At 34.9% G+C, this 22,330-nt stretch overlaps 1 protein-coding gene across 1 annotated transcript in view; it reads left to right on the forward strand.

Annotated features, from left to right (window-relative positions):
• The window catches only part of SLC9C1 (solute carrier family 9 member C1), an 85,027-nt gene that overhangs the window by 62,366 nt on the left and 331 nt on the right, over positions 1–22,330 (forward strand). Inside the window, exons 20-25 of the mRNA XM_088794355.1 lie at positions 4,798–4,923; positions 6,108–6,206; positions 6,746–6,919; positions 11,352–11,483; positions 11,625–11,810; positions 13,328–13,450. Coding sequence (XP_088650481.1) covers positions 4,798–4,923; positions 6,108–6,206; positions 6,746–6,919; positions 11,352–11,483; positions 11,625–11,810; positions 13,328–13,450 — 840 coding nt within the window. The remainder of the gene's footprint in view (positions 1–4,797; positions 4,924–6,107; positions 6,207–6,745; positions 6,920–11,351; positions 11,484–11,624; positions 11,811–13,327; positions 13,451–22,330) is intronic.

Consider the following 22,330-nt stretch of genomic DNA (forward strand, 5'->3'; position numbering starts at 1 on the left):
TCTATATACACTGACATGAAAAAATATACCAAGATATATTGTTAGTAGGAAAACAAGTAATTTCCAAAACAATGTATAATATAATCAACTTAGACTATTGAAAAATTTTTGTGCATATGTGTGTGTGTGTGTGTGTGTGTGTGTGTGTATATATATATTATTTTGAAAAAATGTGGAATTTTTTTAGACAAAAATATATGAAACTTAATATTGGTTGCATCTGGAAGAAAGAGTGGTAGGGAAGGAGGGAGGATGAAGAAAGCCTCAGCTATTTATTTTATTTATATTTTTATAATGCTTAAAACTTTTACTTGGAAATGTTTTCATATATCACTTGTATAATAAGTAAACTAATTTTTTAAAGAAGATTTTATACTTATATATGGTCTCTTAAGTACCCTCCCTGCCCCATTGCCACAATTTTCCTGAGGTATCCAGAAAAATATCCTGAAGACACAGATAGTCTAGCTTATACTTCTATAGGTTACTTCATTACCACACAATACCTGTGTGCCTTATACGAATAAGCAAACTAACCATCATCAATGTAGATTATTTTTACTTTTATTATTTTTAATGAACTTGGTTAAGGTTTTGTTTTCAATTATAATTGACATTCAATATTATTTATTAGTTTCAGGTGTACAACATACTGTTTAGACATTTATATAATTTACAAAGTGTCCCCCCCCCCAATAAATCTAGTACACACCTAGCACCATACCTAGAAGTGTATTAGGCTAAGTGAAATAAGTCAAACACAGAAAAACAAATACTGTATGATTTTACTTATAAGTGTTATCTAAAAAACAAAATAAAACAGAAACAGACCCATAAATACAGAGAAAAATGGATGGTTACCAGATGGGAGGTGGATTGGGGGGCTGAGTGAAAATGGTGGAGGGATTAAGAAGTACAAATTGGTAGTTACAGTGTAGATCATTTTTAGGTTAATCTCATTTTACAATTTAATGGTCTAGTCTGTAATTTCACTTGACTGTAGTGAGAAGACCTGTGAAAAGGGGCACCTTCCCTGAGTAAAAAATATATAACATTGGAGGAAAACCTATAAAAATTCATAGTAAAATAATACAAATAGAATAATAAAAGACAGAAAAAACAATGATATTATATTTCGACTCACTTGATCCTCACAGCAACTCTATGAGTTGAGGGCTATTCTTGTCCTTATTTTATATAAGAGGAAACGGAGGCACAGGGAGATTAAGTGACCTGCCCCAAGTTCAGTCAACCAGTAAGTATGGAGACATTATTCTAACTTAAGAATTCTGATTCCAGAGTCCATGCTTTTAAACAAAATACCATCAAAAACCCAAAATAGAAAGAGATGGGTGTATTTCTGGCTAAAATGAGTAGGACTTTTGAACTTAGAAAATGAAGATTGATATAAGTAATTGTGGGAAAAATTTACCCTGTAGGAAATAGAAATAATGATCAGAAGCAATGCCATTTGGAGTGTTTTACATAACAATGCTAGGTTAAAGTTAACATTCTTCCCATATGGAAATTCAATTGATCCATCATAATTTATATAAGATATGATTCTACCCTATTGTACTGCAGTGGAACACTTCATAAATTAAGTGACTGTGTATGTGTTGAGATTCTGGACTCTTTTTTTGTTATGTCTTTGTTTTATTTATCTACCATTGAATCTTTTTCAATGCATATCACGCCGTCTTCTATTGAGACTTAATAAACCTAAATATCCAATTGTGTGTATCTTTCAGCTTTGTTCTTTTCTTCAAGATTATTTTGACTTGCTTTGGTATGTTGTATTTACAAATAATAGAATGAGCTTGTCAATTTCCATTAAATAACCTACTGAAAATTCCATTGGGATTCCAGTAAGTTTGTATATCAATTTAAAGAGAATTGACATCTTTGTGATATTGATTCAATCTATTACACATCTCTCCACTTAATTAGGTTATAATTTTGTCTCAATACAATTCTTGTGCTTTTCTGTGTAGAGTTCTTGCACCTATTTCATTCATGAATCTGAACTCTTATCTCATACCACACAGAAAAAAAATGAATTCCAGAAATTCCAGATGGATTGCACATAACTTTAAATAGTCAATAATATTGTAATAACTATGTATACTAGATGTATACTTCATAAGTTATATAAATGTCTAATCACTATGTTGTGCACCTAAAACTAATATAATACTGTATGTCAACTGTAATTGAAAAATAAAACAATTATTAAAAATAATAAATAAATAAAAGGTAAAACAATAAGCTTCTAGAAGATAACAAAATAATTTTTATGATGCTGGTATAGGTAAAGATTTCATAAGCAGGACAGAAATTTGGGTTTAAATAATGTTTAAATTGAGAAATTCTCTTTATTATAAATTAAGAGAAAGAAACGACAATCCACACAGAGGTAGAGGATATTTTCAAAATAAATATATCCAACAAAGGGTTCAAGTCCAGAATATATAAAATTTTCTTATAACTGAATAAGAATAAAACAGAAAACCGATTTTTAAAAAAATGGGCAAAAGTTTTGAATAGGCACTTCACAATAAAAGGTATCCAAAGATCCAATAAACATTAAAAAAGATGTCAAACCTCTTCAATAAATGGTGCTGGGAGAATTGGAAAGTCACATACACAAGAATGAAACTGGACTGCTATCTGTCACCATGTACCAAAATTAATTCAAAATGGGTCAAAGACTTAAGCATAAGACCTGACACAATAAACTGCATAGAAGAAAACATAGGTACTAAACTTATGGACCTTGGGTTCAAAGAGCATTTTATGAATTTGACTCCAAAGGCAAGGGAAGTGAAAGCTAAAATAAATGAATGGGACTATATCAAACTTAAAAGCTTCTGCACAGCAAAAGAAACCATAGAGAAAATAAACCGGCAACCAACTGAATGGAAGAAGATTTTTGCAAACAGTGCCTCCAATAAGGGGCTAATATCCAAAATATATAAGGAACTCATACAATTCAACAACAAAAAAACACACAACCCAATTGAAAAATGGGCAGATGACTTAAAGAGACATACAAATGGCAAATAGACTTATTTCTCCAAAGAAGACATACAAATGGCAAATAGATTTATGAAAAAAATGCTCAACATCACTAATCATCAGAGAAATGGAAATAAAAACCACAATGAGATATCACCTCACTCCAGTTAGAATGGCTATCATCAACAAGACAAATAGTAACAAGTGTTGGAGCGGCTGTGGAGAAAAAAGAACCCTCATACACTGTTGGTGGGAATGCAGATTGGTGCAGCCCTGTGTGGAGGTTCCTCAGAAAATTACGAATAGAATTACCATATGACCCAGCAATCCCTCTCCTGGGTATCTACCAAAAAAATCTGAAAACATTTATACATAAACACGTGTGCTCCAATGTTCATTGCACCTTTATTTATGGTGGCCAAGACATGGAAACAACCAAAATGTCCTTCGATAGATGAATGATAAAGAAGTTGTGGTATATATACACAATGGAATATTATTCAGCGGTAAGAAAAGATGAAATAGGACCATTTGTGACAACATGGATAGGTCTTGAGATTACAATGCTAAACAAAATAAGTCAGACAGAAAAAGTGGAGAACCATATGATTTCACTGATGTGGTATATAAACCAAAAACAACAAAAGAACAAGACAAACAAATGAGAAACAAAAACTCATAGACACAGACAATAGTTTAGTGGTTACCAGAGGGTAATTAGGGTGGGGGGTGATAGATGAGGGTAAAGGGGATCAAATATATGGTAATGGAAGGAGAATTGACTCTGGGTGGGGAACACACAATGGGTTTTGTAGATGATGTGATACAGAATTGTACACCTGAAATCTATGTAAATTTACTAAAAATTGTCACCCCAATAAACTTTAATTTAAAAATAAAAGGGGCCAAAAAATGAAACACCAATACACAACTACCAGAATACTTAATTTAAAAAAATGTTGGCAATACCAAGTGTAGACAAATAATATGAAACAACTGGAATATTAGAGTGGAAGTATAACCTGATGTAATCACCTTGAGAAATTGATAAATCTGCTAAATTTGAACACATACATCTTATGACACAGCAATTAGACTATATAACCATATATCCGACAGAAATATGTACATATATACAGCAAACAGATACTCATACAAACATTACAAAGCCCAAAACTGGAACAACCCAAATGCTAATCAACATTAGATAAAGCTTCTATACAACAATGAAAATGACATGAATGAATTTTTGCTCCCTACAACATTGTAGATGAATCTCAGAAACACAATGTTGAGCAAATGAAAACAGACACAAACAGTACATACACTTTGATTTTATGGAGATTAAAGCTCAAATTCAGACAAAGCTAAACTCTGGTGGTAGAAGAATGGCTATCTGTAGATAGGAGCAATGACTAGTAGACAACATACAGGAGAATTCTAGGGTACAGTAAATGTTTTATTTCTTAATCTGGGTGCTGGCTAGAGATATTTTCACACTATAAATGTTCTTTGGGTGGATTTTTATGATTTGTGCCTTTTTTCTTATCCGCTATATGTCAGTGAAAAGATTTATTTTTAAAAGTTTAATCTATGATTTCAGAATATGATAACAGAAAAATGCTCTAAGAGGAGTTTGGAGTTTTCCATGGAAGAACCAAAATCTCAGCAAAGCAAAAACAAATACATAGTATATAAATAGTGTATAAGCTATAATTGTTTTAACATTCTGTGAACACTAGTTATGTTCATCTTCTTTCTTAAATTTTGTGTTTTTAGTTAATAATGGCCAAAAAAAGAGAGTTACTTGATTTTCAACCTATTATCAAGACTCTTACTATTGGTGAAGCACTATACCATATTCCATGGCTAGGTAAAGACAAAAAACATTTAAAATTTTTTAAGGTAAGATTTTTTATTTCCTAGTAATGCCATCTTTGATGTAATACCATCTTTAATGCACCAACAAATGATCTTTTAAAAAACATTTAACCATGATACTTTGCAGTTTAAAATTATTTAGATGTGTTTTATGCCTGTAGGATAAAATCAGAATCCTTTTGCAAAGACTTTCCACGGTATGCCTCCTGCCTACCTCTCTATCTTCATCCTCTGTTGCCATTTTTTGTATACCCCATACTCTATTTATCCTGTATTACTCTGTTTCCCCAAGTACTTTACACTGTTTTCTAATTCCATTTCCCTGTGAGTGCTATTTACTTTTCTTGGAATCCCCTTGTTTTCAAACCTTCCCTGCTTATTTCTTCTCCAGAAACAACCCCACCAAAGGTACTCAGAAAAGTAGGCTTGGGGTCAAACACCCTACCTGTAGAAGGTCATCCTGTGGTCCACCCTGAGTTTGGAGGACCAAAGGTGTTACCATTGTATCCATTATATACCTTTCTTACAGCATCAAGTAAATTACATTACAATCACCCTTACATCTCTCTTCAAAACTGTATTTTTTAGCTCATCCAACTTTTGAATACCCAGCCCCTGGCACTTTGCATATTCCATAGTGGTAGCTCAATTAAGTGTTTGTGGAATGAACAAATAAATGGGTCTATCTTGTTCTAATAACATTCTTTCTTTGTACCTGTTTGGTGTTCTAATAACATTATTTCTTTGTACCTATTTGGTGTGAAAAGACCAATTATATTTGCCCACCTGATTAAAATACTTTGAATGAATAAATTTTTTGTTTATTTCAAGAGATGTTTAGAGCATGAGTACGCATAAGACATATATGTGTCACTAGCCTGCATCTGTTCTGATTATTTTTCATCCAGATGAAATATTTTCATTCTTCCAGTACATTTTTATCCCTACATTAGATAATTCCTTTCTTAATCCATGCATAAATACCCCATCTGAATTTACGTATATCTATAAATATTCACCTTCTTCTCTTTGCTATTCATAATTCCTATGTTCTCTTACAAATTTATTACTAACACAGTATCGCAGATATCATTGAGTGAAATTGACTTTAAAAATGTAAAAACTTTTTTATTAAAATGTAAACTTCAAATCCCCAACCATTGCTAAAATACTGGTTATAGCTTATATATTCAGTAATTCTTTTTTAGGGAAGAACCAAATTGGTAACATATGATTGTGGAAATGATATATTTGAAGAAGGTGATGAGCCCAAAGGAATTTACATAATTATTTCAGGCATGGTAAAGGTAAGGCAGAGTTACTTATAAATGCACTTGTGAGCATTCGTTTTAAAATTTTATAAAATTGACAATAGTTTTCTATGTTAAGAACTGCATTGTTCCTTTTTCAGGACAGCAATTACCAACCAAACAATAATTTGTTCTTGTTCAAACACAATGGATAACACTACCCATCACCTTTTAAGCCATACTTTGCCATAAATAACAAAAATAAAAATCAAATAGATTATCTTTAAGATGGAAAATCATCATATAAATTGTTATTCATCTTGTTTGTCTGAGTGGAGCGTTTTGCCATTGTAAGGCAGATAAAGTTTGGCTGAGCAGGAAGCAGCAGAAAGATCAGAGTATTTAAGGACTCTTTGTTCCTAAGTCATTACTAATTTAATAAATTTGCATAAAAATGTATGAGTAATAAGTATTCTCAAAATAATGTATATATATATATATAAATTGTTAAAGCCAAAAGAAAAAATGCCATAAATTAGATAGTTTTGATAAATTAACTAGCATACATATTTTTGTCTTTCTTTGTTCCTCAACAGCTTCAAAGATCAAAGCCAGATTGGTTAATTGACCAAACATTCTGGGAGTTGGAGGAGAAAGATCATCAGATAACTTATACAGACTATGTGCTCAGTGGGGAAATAATAGGAGAGCTGAACTGTTTAACTAATGAACCCATGAAATATTCTGCTACCTGTGTAACTGTAGTGGAGGTCAGAAAACATCACTTTATGTCTTACTGTTGTATCTTGTTAAATATCTAGTATGAAATTTAAGGTTATTTTTGTACTTAGTACATGCTTACAATCTAGTGGAAATTTTTTAAAAGAATAGGAATAGTAAAGGAACAGAACTTGTTCACAGAATTATACTTACCCAGTATGATGTCCTGCCAAAATTCCTTGCAAATGTTATCCAACAAAATCAAAAGAATTTAATCAGAAAAACAGTTATATAAGATCGCTAATGGGGAAATTAGGTAGGATATGTTTACTATCAAAACCATAATTTGGAGGGTAAGAAAGGGGAAAAGTCAGAGAGCTAAGATCTATTAATAGAAAAGTTGAGCAAAGTGGATGGAAGTTTCGCTAGCTGAGATTGAGGAGAAAACCCTCAAAGCAAAAGAGGCTCCCACTGGCTTAATTTGAACTTGAAAAGAACAATGACTATAAACAAATGAACTCCATAAATATATAAAACTCCATGAGTTGATAACAACACCAATTTTTAAAATTTCCAATAAGATAGCTGAGATATCAACTTATTAGTCTAAAAATCGATATTTTTTTAAGAGAAAGAAGTACACATTTATCCTGACTTTCCTCTATGAATTCTACTAAGATAACGAAAAAAGATGAGGAAAATTTTTTTCTGTAAAGAAGAATTCCAGCTAACAAATATAGACTGAGAGAATTAGAATACCTCCATTTTGCCATCTCTAATGAAATAATAGATCTAGGCAATAACCATCAATCGACACTAACGCTGCTAAGTGGTGGGTTAATGGGAAAATGTATAATGAAAGTACCTGGCTGACACCCTTAAGGACAATCTTAGTTAGCATCATTAAAAGTGGGACAACTGAGCATCATGTACCTCATGATATGAGGCAGCAGAAGTACTAGCACCACCCCATGAAGTCTTCCCACACAAGAAAAAGAGAAAACCTGAAGCCTCTAGATCTAGCCAGTTTACAGAAAATGCAAGAAGGCAGAAACAAGTTAATTGACACCAGGACAAAATAATTAGCTAAATTCAGAATGTGGAAGGCCTTCAAGCCAAATGACGAATTTTTTCCCCAACAAATCAATGGCATGAAAAGGGGATGGGGAGGAGGAATAAGGCAAGGGAAAACTTTAAAATGTCTCTTATCATTCAGCAATGCATATTAGAATATTTACAAGAGAAATTATACAATACTTGTGATTGCATGAAAATACTCTATGCTTCTGCTTTTGGCTATAATGAAGTTCTTGGTAGCATACCAGCACACCCACCATAAGCAACAATAGAACTTGACAAAATATGTTTTCAGTCATTGGGAAAACAGTCAGTATAAGTCTGGGAACTTTGAGAGAAGAGAAACTCACAAGATAAGCCACATATTCACCTTGACCCTCTGGCCAGGACAGTTTCCAGCCAAACACAATAAGACTCCAAGCAGAAGATAATGATCCTGCTGAGGTAAGAAGGGGAAGATCAGAAATTACGGCAGCTCAGCTGACTGGAATCTGCAGGGCTGGGCCGAGGAGAAGGCGTTGGACAGGGAGAGACGGAGGAGTCTGTGTGATGGTTCTTTACAAATGATTGGTTGAAGGATGGGCAATATGCACAGGACGAGTGTCATGCGGGAGACCCTGCTCGCTGCGCCATTTGTCGTGCGGGAGACCCTGCTCGCTGCGCCATTTGTCGTGCAGGGCGGCCTGCAGGGTCTCTGCTCCCACTCCCCATACAAGAACGCAGGATATGGTGAGGCCAAAAAGGAACACCCACGGAGCCATAGGTAGGGGAGTCATACCACTGTATTCTCTCTGGCGGCACTATACTCTCACTAGAGGCTGGATCCACACTGTCCGCAAACCGTCATCCACGCTTGCCAGCCCAGCCGCCATCTTCTTGCTAGCCCCCATTCTTTCTCTCTTTTTTCTCTAGCGTAGCCACAGCAGTTATATTAGTGGTCAATGGCTCACTGGTTACAGCTGACGGCCAACTAGCCACAGCTGATGGCCATGCAATCACAGTTGGCCATTTACTACCTGAGCCAGCACCTGTCTATGTGAGGCTGAGAGCCTGGAAACTACTTTCTGGCGCTCTGCCCCCACAACGAGACAAAACTAAAATTTATCAGATTGTTAAGAAAGGAACAGAGGTCAAGAAGTGTCAGTGATTAGGGATGTTTAAGATTTTGTCAGTGTAGGTAGGGGTTTGGAGAAATTTACCCCCTTTCCCTCTTAAGTCTTCTGGCCTATTGAATAATTAACATGATATAGGATAGATTAACAGAAGAAAATAACAAAATTTAATTATGTATGCACATACAAGATTCCATAAGAAGATGAGTTCCTAGGACATTCAGGCAGTTGAGGCTTATTAGCCATCTTGAGCTAAGGAGAAAGGAAGGGGGAGTAATGATTTAGGACTTCAAAGAGGAGGAAGGCAATTCACATGGAGATGGAAAAGCAAGTGTTTGGTAAACAAATGTTTGCTGGGTCACATGTTATCTATTTCAATTATTTAAAAAAGAAATTTAAGAAATTCATTTCAAGTTGATCATTGCTAGTATAGGAAAATAGAGTGGATTTTTGGAATTTGAAGTTATATCTTGATACCATGCTAACTCCACTATAAACTCTAGTTATTTTTGATAGATTTTTAAAGGAATTAACAAATACAGATATTATGTCATCTGCAAAGACAATTTTAGTGTTTCCTTTGTAACTTTTATGTCAGTTTATTTCTTTTTCTAGTCCTATTGTACTAGGTAAATAGGAATAAAGTTAATGAAAGATGGGTAAGCTCTCTGCAATGAAAACTACAAAACATTTTTTAGAGCACTTACAGACTCTAAATAAATGGGAGGTATTACACATTTATGGATTAAAAGCCGTAATTTTTTAAAGCTGTCCCTTCTTCCCAAATTGATCTACAGACTTAATGCAATCTCAATGAAATCTCAATAGATATTTTCTTATAGAAATTTATAAGCTGCTTGTAAAATGTATATGGAAATACAAAGTACCTAGAACAGACAAAACAAAATTTGATAATATTAGGTGACCTACCACTACCTGATTCAAAGACTTATTACAAATCTATAAGAATCAAGACCATGTGGTACTAGCTTAAGGTTAAGCCAATACCAAAATGTAGGTCAATGGAACAGGGGAGAGATTCTGGAAGTAGATCCACATATATATAATCAATTGATTTTTGACAATAATAGTATTTTCAAAAGACGATCCTGAAAATACTAAATATCCCTGTGGACGCAATGATAAATTCTGCACAAAAATTAATTTGAAATGGCCATAGACCTAAACATAAAACTAGAACTGTAAAAATTCTAGAAGAAAACAGGAAATCTTGAAATAGAGACAGATTTCTTAGCCAGGACACAAAAAGCACTAACCACAAAATGAAATATTGATAAACTGGTTGTTACTAAAATTAAAATCTCTTGCTCTTTAAAAAGATACCATTAAGAATATTAAAAAAGCAAGTCACTGCCTGGGAGTGGTAAGGGGAGTTTTTCACAATGTGTTTATCTTAAAAAGGACTTGACAAAGGAATATTTAAAGAATTCTTACAACTCAGAAATAAGATGACAAGTTACCAAATTAAAAATTGGGCAAATAATTTGAACGGACACTTCACAAAGGAATATACAATGGCCAATAAACACATGAAGAAGATTCTCAATATCATTAGCTCTCAGAGAAATGCAAATTAAAATCATGATGAGGTTATTACTACATACCTACTACAGTGGCTAAAAATAGAAAGACTGAATACCAAGTATTGGTGAGGGTGTGTAGCAACTGAAATTCTCATATGTGGCTGGTAAGAGTGTAAAATGTTACAACTCCTTCTGAAAACAGTTTGGCGGTTTCTTCTAAAGTTAAACACACACATAACCTATTACCCAGCAATCTCATTCATCAATACTTACCCAAATGAAATAAGAACCAGCATATAAAATGTCTTCTACATTCATCGTAGCTTATTCCTGATAGCCAATAGTCTGTTGTTAGCAACAACATTTTATTGTAGCCTAAAGTGTTTGCTCACCTCAAAGAATGTATTTTTAGAAATATTTACATCTTTAGTTAAAAAGATTTAGTGATTTTTGATACTTCTTTTCTATTTTTTTATAATCTATAAGAATAATAAAGAATTTCTCTTTGGATTATGTGGTCTTTTAATATTTAGTGTGTGACATAATCACACAAATATTTTGTTACACTTCCAGGCAATAACATGAATCTTACATAATTTAAATTCTTAGTTTCAATAATATATATATATATATATATATATATATATATATATATATATATATATATTTTATATATTTATATAAACTTTTTTTCCTTAAACCATAGGTGCACAGAATGAAATATTTAATTTATATCCTCCTTTTTCCAGACATGTTTTATTCCCAAATATCTCTTGGATGAATCTTTTGAACAATGTTGTCCTCACATTGAATATAACATATGGCGAAAACTTGGACTTTCTGTTACTGCCCAAAAGATCAGGGAACATTTATCTTATGAGGTAAGACATATTTATGTAAACTTGTCCTTCTCTCCTGGTGGAATTAGTTGCATTAAAGTATTGTTAGACATTAAGTAGTTAGGAATTTATATTAAACTTTATAAACAAACAGTGGACTATAAAATTGTGTTTTTCTAATAGGATTGGTCCTACAAGATGCAACTAAAGCTCTGTAACACTCATGTAAAAGATATCCCAAAGAACACCAAGATTGATATCTATGATGAAAATGCAATTTATGTCATCCTCATGCATGGAGCTGTAGAAGATTGTCAGTTTCGAAATGCTTATAAGGCACCTTTCTTAATTCCTATAACATGCCATCAGGTAAAAAAATATTGATTCATGTCTTCAGATCAATATGCCATATGTCCAACAATGTATTAATATTATAAAAATTGTCACTTTTCCATCTTCCCATCCTCTCCTTTTCCTATACCACTCCATAAACACGTACACACACACGTACACACACACATAGCACATGTATCCTAAGTTAATTGATTGCTTTGGCATTGAGTAGCCCAAACACCAAGCTATTTCTGTTCAATATCAATGAAGCAGGCCAACCTTGTATATTTTGGCCATGATTAGATTTTGTTGCAGTTGTAAATATCAAAAGAGGGCCTATTAATTTCATTTAGACATTGCAAAAGACCACATTCTCTGGACTGTATCAAGAGTACTCTAGAAAGGTTCCGCCAGTCCCATGTTGAACTGAGTGCCTGTGGTATTTCCCCAGCTACTCTGAAAGGGAATGTAAAAGTAAAAGATATCTCATATTTAAGGTGTTGAGTTTTCTTCCAATCAAATTGAGAAGCTCTGCCACATGAAGAAGGAAGGAAAGAAGACTTTGTGTGCGTGTGCGTGTGTGTGTGTGTGTGCGTGCAGATGTTTGTGTGTGTTGGGGTAGAATAAGAGAAGCACGTATTCAGAGGAATCAGGGAACATATAAAATACAGCTAGAGAAAGTAAATTGAAAAAAGGACCTAGAATTAATTAAATTTGGCACGTATGTTTAAAGCAACTATTATATGACAGGAACAGTGCTAGATGATAAAATGATCACGACAAATGAGACTGCAACTTGCCCTCAAGAGCGTCTAAACCAAGTGAAAAGAAACATATATCAATATATTAAATAAAACAGTTACAGCGATGATAGAAGTACTTACAAGGTATATCTGAGACACAGGAAAAGCATGAGGTGGGGATAAGAGGAATCCTGAGGTGAGAAATAGTTACAAGAAAATTTTCTAAGTGGAACGCCACCAGCACCAATGTGATTCCTAGTGAAGGGCAGTGAAACATTATTCTTAATTATGGTGCTCCCTACCTCTACTCCTGAATATATAATAACAGAACTTTGGTGTGAGTGCTGGTTGGGAATTTAGGTGGACAAGCAAGTGATTCTCAAGGCAGCCCAAAACCTGCCCAAATTTGTCGGCTCTCCTGGGCATAAAGTTTGAAAACAACCACAACACAAGGTTGAAGAATTTCTTGAACTCCTTTGATTTTTAAACTATCTGCCACATTAAAAACAATACAAAACAAAACCTCTCTGGATGGTATTTTAAAGGGTCATTGATGATTAATTCTTGATAATTTTTCTCATTTGTAGGAGAAATTAACAAAACATTTAAAAAATCAATGAAATTACATGGAATATTGACTTTCACAATACCAACAAGTCCACATATTTTAAGATATCTCCTAATATCTACTATGTTTTCAGTTTTTCAGATGCAGACATTTAGAGAGGGCCTGAGATAATAACTTACCAGAGAAACATTTAATTGTATGCTATTTACCCAGAAGTTAACTTATATTCTGTCACCTTACAGATACAAGGTACTGAAGATTTCACAAAGGTAATGATTGTTCAAACCGCTATTGATGTGAGAAAATTTGAATGGAACACTAGAAAGTATGTGGCCTCATATAAACTGCATGTTCCAGCACAATCAGTATGTGAGTTATATTTCTTTAAGCAATTAAGAACTTACTTTCCATTTATAAAATAGCCATATATGCATTTGGAAATTGTTGTATGGATTCTCCTAGAGTATTGAGAAATCCTTTTAACTGCCGTATTTCATATTCAATGTATAAATTCAGACTGAGACTATCTAAGTTATAGTTAGAAATGATTCTATATTTTATCTATAAGAATAAACATGTGTAATTATCAAAATAATATGAAAAATGATTAAAAAGGGAATTTGTAGTTCTTCCCCCAAATTGAGATATTTTATATAGTAGCATTAATGAAAATAGTGTTGTGCTGTCTGAACAGCAGAGATATAAATCATTGGAACTGAACAGATATCCTTGATATAAAGCCTATTCTTCATACAAATTTCTCATGATAAAATGGAATCATAACATAAATGATTCTTTCATAACTACTATTAAACCATTGATTAACAAAAATTCATAAACGCAGACAACAGTTTAGTGGTTACCAGAGGGTAAGAGGAAGGGAGTGAAGTAGAAGAGGGTAAACGGGGTCAAATATATGGTGAAGGAAGGACATTTGATTTTGGGTGGTGAGCACACAATGCAATATATAATTGATGTATTATAGAATTGTACACTTGAACCTATATAATTTAATTAACCAATGTCACTCCAATAAATTTAATAAAAAATTTTGAAACATAAGTTAGAGGGAGATTAAAAAATTAAATAGTAAAGAATTAAAGTATGGAACTAAATAATAATAGAATTTAATATTTATTGTTTCACTAAAGGGGAAATAATATCCTAATTAAGAAAAATATAAATTAATTTTAAAATTATGTGTTTCAATAAAAGTATTACTAATCAAGAGATCAGCAAGAGATAATTCACAGAATAAAATTTACTTTAAAAACAAAATGTAGAGAGCTGATCCAAGATGGCAGAGCAGAAAAACATTGTGCGTGCTTCCTTCCATGAACACATTAAAATTACAATTAAATTATAGAGCAATCAACCTGGAGAATCACCTGAAGTCTAATTGAAGAAGTTTTATAACTCAGGATATGAAGAAGAAACAATATCAAGACTGGAAGGAGGGGCAGAGACTTGAAACCAGCTAGCTCCAAACCTCCGTGTGGTGGTTGAGAACGAGGAAAAATATTGCAGCCATGGAGGTTCCCCCCAGAGGAGTGAGGGACCCCAGCTGCAAACCAGTCTCTCCAGCCCAGAGTACTGGTGCCAGGAAAAGGAACCCTCACAACATCTGGCTGTGAAAAACAGTAGGGATTCCCACCATCCAACTGGGATGGAAGGCTGTGGAAAACTCAGACATCCTCTTAAACAGCCCATGCACAGACTCTCACTCACAGGCACTCACTCACCTTGGGCTCCGGCTGAGGAACCATAACTCAGGGGTGCCAGAGACATATAGGAGATAGACTGAGATGTGTGGCTTCCTATTGAGGGCTAGAAGACAGCCACCATCATCCCTGTGTGAGGTTCTTCTCCCATACAGCTGACAGGCAGGTACCCTCTTTTCTGTGTTGAGCCCTCCCCTACAGGCCAAATCTGAATCTGATTGGCCTCAGGAGCTCTGTTCTACTCTGCTGACTCACTGTGACTTTGCCCCACACGACTCGCCCAACAGCAGAGGCACTTTCTCCATGAGCAGATAGCCCTGCCCAGATTGCACTCTTTCTTGGAAAACTATTAGAGTCCACAGGTCCTAGGTGGGCAGCAACTGGCCTTAGAGTGCTCTGAGACTTTCACTGAGCAGCTCCAGCCTCAGCACTGGCACCAAACCAGAGTCTGCATTAAACTGGTGACCACAACTTTTCTCCCTCTAGTAACTCCCTGAGCCCCACCTCACCCAACTTATGTACCTGCACAAGGCTTTATGAGGGGCGGAAACTTAAGGGAGTTGGCAGGTGGCAGCAGTCCTCTGGGTGTCCTAGCAGAGCTACCACAGGCCCTATATTGGTGGCAGATATCTTCAGTCCACAGCATGGCCTCTCCCATCTCCCTCCAGGGTTAGCATGAGCAGCAAACAACTGTGGATCACTTTGTAGCTCCTACCACGTAGTCCTGGGCCAGTCCCAGGCAGTGGATGACCTGGACCTGTACCAGAGACCCTTTCAAGGAGCCCTAGAATCAACATACATGGAGGTTGGCTCATACCACAGCAGAGCACTGCCCAATTAGTCCCACAAGCAGCACACACAAGAGCAGTCTCAAAAGGCACCAGAACCTGTTAGGGTGAATCCCACTCAGTGGGCTAAGCCCACCACACAGCAGCCTGTAATCCATGGACATGGCTAAACCCCACAGCCAGTCAGCCTAAGGGTCAATCCCACCCATTAATGTGCCAACGGCAAACCGTTGAGACTCTTAAGGCTCAACTATAACAGGAGGGCACATACAATGCATGCAAGGGACACTCCTGGAGCACCCAGAGCAGGTGACTAGGGAGACTGTGTCAGGAACCCACAGGACACCTACTGTATAAGGCTACCCAGTCAAGACTGAGAGATGTAGCAGATCTACTTAATACATAGAAACAGAGAGGCAGCCAGCATGAGGAAACAAAGAAATACATCCCAAATGAAAAAAACATAAGAAAAATCCTGAAGAACTGAATGAAATGAAGGCAAGCAATCTATCAGAGACAGAGTTCAAAACAATAGCTATAAGGATGTTCAAGGAACTTAGTGAGAACTTCAACAGAGAGATAGCAAGTATAAAAAAGGGCATAAAAACCATAAAAAAGAATCAGTCAGAAGTGAAGAATACAATAACTGAAATGAAGAATACATTAGAAGGAATCACCATCAGGCTACATGAAGCAGAGGATCAAACTGGCAATTTGGAAGACAAAGTAGCAGAAAACACCCAATTGGAACAGCAAAACAGAGAAAACAATATAAAAAAATGAGGATAGTTTAAGAGACTTCTGGGATAACATCAAGTGTAACAAAATTAATACCATAGCAATACCAGAAGGAGAAGAGAGAAAGCAAGAGATTGAAGAAATAATGACTGAAAACTTTCCTAACCTGGAGAAAGAAATAGACACACAAGTTCAGGAAGCACAGAGAGACCCAAACAAGGCCCATACCAAGACCCATTATAAGTAGAATGACAAAGGTTAAAGACAAAGAGAAAATCCTAAAAGCAGCAAGAGAAACGCAGCTAGTAACTTATAAGGGAGTTCCCATAAGATTATTAGCTGATTTCTCAACAGAAACTTTGCAGGCCAGGACGAATTGGCACAAAATATTCAACGTGATAAAAAGCAAGGACCTACAGCCAAGATTACTCTCAAAGCTATCATTTAGAATCGAAGGACAGATAAAGAACTTCCCAGACAAGAAAAAAGCTAAAGAAGTTCATCACCACCAAACCAGTATTACAAGGAAAGTTAGAGGGACTTCTTTAAGATGGGAAAAACAGCTAGATTGAGGGGGAGGGGTGGCAGGGGGCATAAGGGGGAAGCTGAGGGGATTAGAAAGTACAGTCGGTAACCACAAGATTGCTACAGGGATACGAAAGTTAATTTGGGGAATGTAATCAATGATGTTGTAAAGATTTTGTAGGGTATCTGATGGACACTTGTCTCATTAGGGAGACCACCTCAGGGATGGTGTAGATGCCTGATCACTGCACTGTACATCTGAAGCTGAACAATAATGAATGTCAACTACAATTATATATATATATATATATATATATATATAATAGTTACAAGAAGCAGAGTACAGCATTAGGAATAGAGAGAGTGGAAATGTAATGGCTGTGTACGATGTTAGAGGAGTAGTGGATAGAGGGAGGGGGTTGTTACTGTGTGATGGATATAAATGATAAATGTCTAACTATTACATTGTTTTGTGTACCTGAATCTAATTTTTAAAAATGTCTTAAAAAAAGATGGAAAAATGGAAGATCAAAATTATGAATAATGAAATGGCAGTAGCTACATATCTATCAATAATTACTTTCAATTTAAATGGATTAAATGCTCTACTCAAAAGACATAGGAGGGCTGAATGGATAAGAAAACAAGACCTTTACATATGCTGCTTACAAGAGAATCACTTCAGATTGAAAGACATACACAGACAGAAAATAAAGGAATGGGAAAAGATATTTCATGAAAATGGAAACAAATAAAAAATTTTAAAAAGTTGGAGTAGCAATACTTATACCAGACAAAACAGACTTTAAAGAAAGACTATAACAAGAGACAAAGAAGGACCTACTAATCCCACTTCAGGGTATTTATCTAAAGACACCCAAATGCTACTTTGAGGGGATGTGGGCATCCATATGTTCATTGAAGCATTGATTCCAATGACTTAGATGTGCAGGCAGCCTGAGTGTCTGTCAATGGAAGAATGGACATATGTATGGAATATATATATATATATATATATATATATATATATATATATATATATATATTCCTCATATTCAATGGAATATTGCTCAGCCATGGAAGGGAATGGCTTCTTGCCATCTGTGGAGTCATGTTTGGAACTGGAGGGTACTGTGCTGAGTGGACTCTAAGACAGAGAAAGACAGATGCAATGTGATTTCACTTATATGTGAAATCTAAAGAACAAAATAAACAAACAAAACAGAAACAAACTCATAGATACAGAGAACATTTTCATTGTTGCCAGATGAAAGGGGAGCTCGGGGGTGAGTGAAAAAGGGGAAGGGATTAAGAAGTACAAATTGGTTGTTACACAGTAATAATGGGGATGTAGGGTATAGCACAAGGGATATAATCAATAACATTGTAATAACTGTGTATGGTGTCAGATGGGAACTAAATTTTGGGGGGCGATAAATAAGAGGGGTTTGGGGTGAAAGATGAAGAAGGTGAAGGGATTAAGAAATACAAAGTGGTAGTTACAAAACAGTTATGGGGATGTAAAGTAAGCACAAGTAATATAGTCAATAATATGGTAATAACTATATATAGTGCCTGGTGGGTACTAGACTAGTCAGGGGGTCATTTCTTAAATTATGCAAATGTTTAACCACTATGCTGTACACCAGAAATTAACATAAATTAATATTGAATGTCAACTGTAATTGAAAAATTGAAAAAGTGCGGGAAAGATGAAAGGAAATTAAAGGTCCAAATTTCCAGGTATAAAACAAATAAGTCATAGGAATGTAATGTATAGCATAAGGAATATTGTCAATAATGTGATTGTGTGGTATGGTGTCAGATGGTTGCTGAAGTTACCATGGTGATCACTTCTTTAGGTATGTAAATGTTGGAATAACTATAGTGTACACCTGAAACTAATATATTTTATGTTAGTTATATTTTAATAAAAATATTTTTTAAAAAGTAAGCATAATATAAAGAAAAAACTAGTGGAAAAGTAGCAGGGGCATTCATATTCAAAACCTTCTAATTGTACATTAAAACTTTAATATAAAAAAATAAAAATTTTTTAAAAGAAGAAAAAATGTAAGAAAATGTTCAACACTGCTAATATTTAAGGAAACAGAAATTAAATGTTTGGTCTATTTAATTAGTGAGGTTTTTGTTTTGTTTTTTTAATTAGAATGCCTATTGACCAAAAAAAATGTAGTGATTCTGATATATATTCTTACTATGTTCACACCAGTACAATTTGATAAAGTAAATTTAGCACAAGATTCCAAAAGCTATAAGTGTTTATATCCTTTGATTAAATAACATAATTTCTATGTATGAATAATAAAAAGATAAATTAATATTATAATTTCTAGATATTTTTTCTAAAAAGAAAACATAAAAATGAAAATGGTAATTGAATAGTATTTATAAAAATTAGAAGTAATCAAAATGTTTAATGATAAATGAATGGTTAATTAAATTAACACATCAATCAACACAACTGAATTCTATACAGACATTAAACAATTAATTTCCATATAGTAATTTGGAAAAGGCCAATGACATATGTCAAGTAAAAATAGCAATGATATAACAATGTGTTGCTAATTTTAAACAAATTGTATCTTTATCATGTTACAATTACAGAACTGTGAATCCCTGTGGACACAGAATACTGTTATCACATGAGTCCCCACAGACCTTCAGATTAGGTATAAACAGGAGAAGATGGTTTTGGAACCTTCACCGTCAGCTCCTTCAATAGCCATCTCCCCTCCTCATTCTCTAAAACCGAGGCATACCAAACTGCTAATGGTTCACCTATTATGGGAGACCTAGTGGTCTCCTATTCCTGAACTTTTGCACATTCCTTCTGTTCCTTTTGCCTGGAGCACTCTAAATATCCCCCTCCTCACATCTCCCCATTGCCTGGAGCTAACTCCTTCTTATCCTTTAAATCTCAGCTTCTCCAAGGAGGCATCATTGATACATTCCAAATTCATGAAATTGCACTCTCTTCTGTGCTCCTAAAGCCCATGTATGCACACATTCCTAATTCTCCATATAGTATTTTTGCTTGTTTGTTTGTATGTTTGATGGTCTGTCTGCTCCATTAGAATATGAACTCCAAGAAAGCTCAATCATAGCTAGTTTGCTTTCTTATGTATCTCCATTGCTTACATGGCACTTTCAACACATATTAATATAAAACTGTTTTGGGATGGTGGGCAATAGATGATTTTGTTCCTCTACTTTCCAAACTTTCTGCACGTTTATTACATAATATTTAAAATAAAAGATTTTTAATCCTTTTATTTAAGTGACCCTTCTTCCATCCACTAATTGTATTTACCACCAATTTCAGATCACAGGCCCTGAGTGTGAGAGATTTGAACCTTGTTTAATTGGGTAGTTGAACTAATTTGAAACAGTCCATCATTTCAGTGCTTGAACTAACACAATCTTTTTTAAACCAGCTCATGAAGATGTCATTGAAGATGAAACAACTTTTGAGGTAAATTTAAAGCATTATTTTTAAAAGTTTTGTTTTGGGTAAAAGAGAATCAGGAATTGATTGAAACAACCAATGTCTTTCTCTTATTCTGAATGAGTTCATTTGCTAATCATTTTGTCAATTTTGATATGAACACTTTTTTAAGCTCAGGGTACAACAGAAATTGTATTTATATTTTTTTGTTAATATTCGAGAAGCAACAAAGAAAAACAAAGTTCAGGAGATGCCAGAATATTCTTCTTGAATCATGTTAGCAACCAGGCGTTACCAGAGTGGCTACTGTTGTTGTATATGAGCCCTTCCAGTTCTCTACCATGTGCTGAAACTCTGACTGGTCTGAAGTCTTTATAGCTATCTCAGCTATACACCTGGGATCTTCCAAGCTGAAGGCCGTTTGCTTCTGTTTTCACAATGCCTGTCACAAAGCAGGAGCTCGATAATCTAATTTACCCTGGGCTGACCTAAGCTATTCAGAAAATCCCATAAATGTTGATTAATTTCAGGGTCCACTGTGAAATTAGATAGGTCACTTGGGGATCTTCAAAACCCTGGGCCAACTTTGCAACAAGATCCCAAGTTGTGAAACACTGTAGAGCCCTGACAATGAAACTGAAGCAAAGAGAAATAGAGTGAAGTACCTCACTACAGCCACACCAGCCTACCTGCGGACTGGATCTTAGGGAATTCCAGATGGAATAAAGAATTTACTTTTAATTCCAGTCTTTGCCATGCTGTTTGTGTTACTCCAGAAGATGCTGATTATAATATAATACCTAGAGTTTGAGAAATGTCTGCTACATATACACAAGGCAGAGATTTGCGTATTTGGTTTTTAAAAATACGTTTTACAACAATTAAGTCCATTTGTTCTATTAGCACTAGGCATAAAACTCTGAAAGCACATGTTCCTTCTCCCCCACATCTCTCCTCACATGTATATGTTGAATGATAGTGACTTTAGGTTCTGTGAGGAAAGTTGAAGGTGTTCTTCTCAAGCACATCATTAACTCAAACGTGTCCAAGTTCCCTGGCCTTCAAGAGGCCAGCATTCTTCTTTAATATGCAAGTTCCCATCCTGCATAAAAGAAAGAGGTGCACTCCCTTCTGAAGCATTTTGGTGTCTTCCTGGGGAAGCTTTTCCTCAAGCCTTCCCTGGTTGTTGCTTGTTACCTGAAACTCCCGACCCAGTAGCATACGGGCTAAGAGTGGAGTGCTGGCATGAGACTCTTGGGTTTCCCTCCTGGTTCCAACATTTACTAGCCATGTGACCTTGGACAAATTTCTTAACCTGTCCTAGCATCATTTTCCCATCTGCAAAACAAGGCTAATAACAATACTTATTTCATAGTGTTGCTGTGGATATTTAAAAAATGCAAAGTACACTGTATAGTATTTGGCACATAACAAACAGTCCATACACATAATTTCTATTATTCTCTGTTAACCCCATTTTATCATTGAAAACTACTTCTCCAAACTTCTTTTGCTCTCCCTATATTAATTTTCTTAAAAATATGGACATCATCACCTCCCAACACAGTTGTTGCTGAAGACTAGGAAGTAACAAAGGAAAAGTACAAAGAAAAAAAGAAAAAAATGATGAGGAGGACAGTTAAGATAAAATATTAGATGGCTTCTAAAGTCTACTGATTAGGCCTTCTTTCTCCTTAGTCCTGGCCTGCTGCCAAGCTTGCAGAGTTAGCTTAATAGCATATTTTGGGGAATAGAGGGATATCAATGCTCTCCCTGTACATATGCCCCCAAAGTGCTGCTTTTTCATAATTAAAAAAAATTGATTGCATGATAATTGTAAATATAGAGGAAACAGTGTGAAAGTGAGAGATAGTCCATTAAATGGTAGAAACATCAGCTAGTGAGACACATAGAGAAGATGATCAAATTGCCTTATTTAGTAGATGCTTGTTCTCCCTGATGTTAGATGCTGGCTATGTTTCTGGACCAGCTCTCTTCCCA

This window comes from Rhinolophus sinicus, chromosome 17 (genome assembly GCF_057876585.1).
Source record: "Rhinolophus sinicus isolate RSI-liver-muscle chromosome 17, RSI-T2T, whole genome shotgun sequence".
Classification (NCBI taxonomy): Eukaryota; Metazoa; Chordata; class Mammalia; order Chiroptera; family Rhinolophidae; genus Rhinolophus; species Rhinolophus sinicus.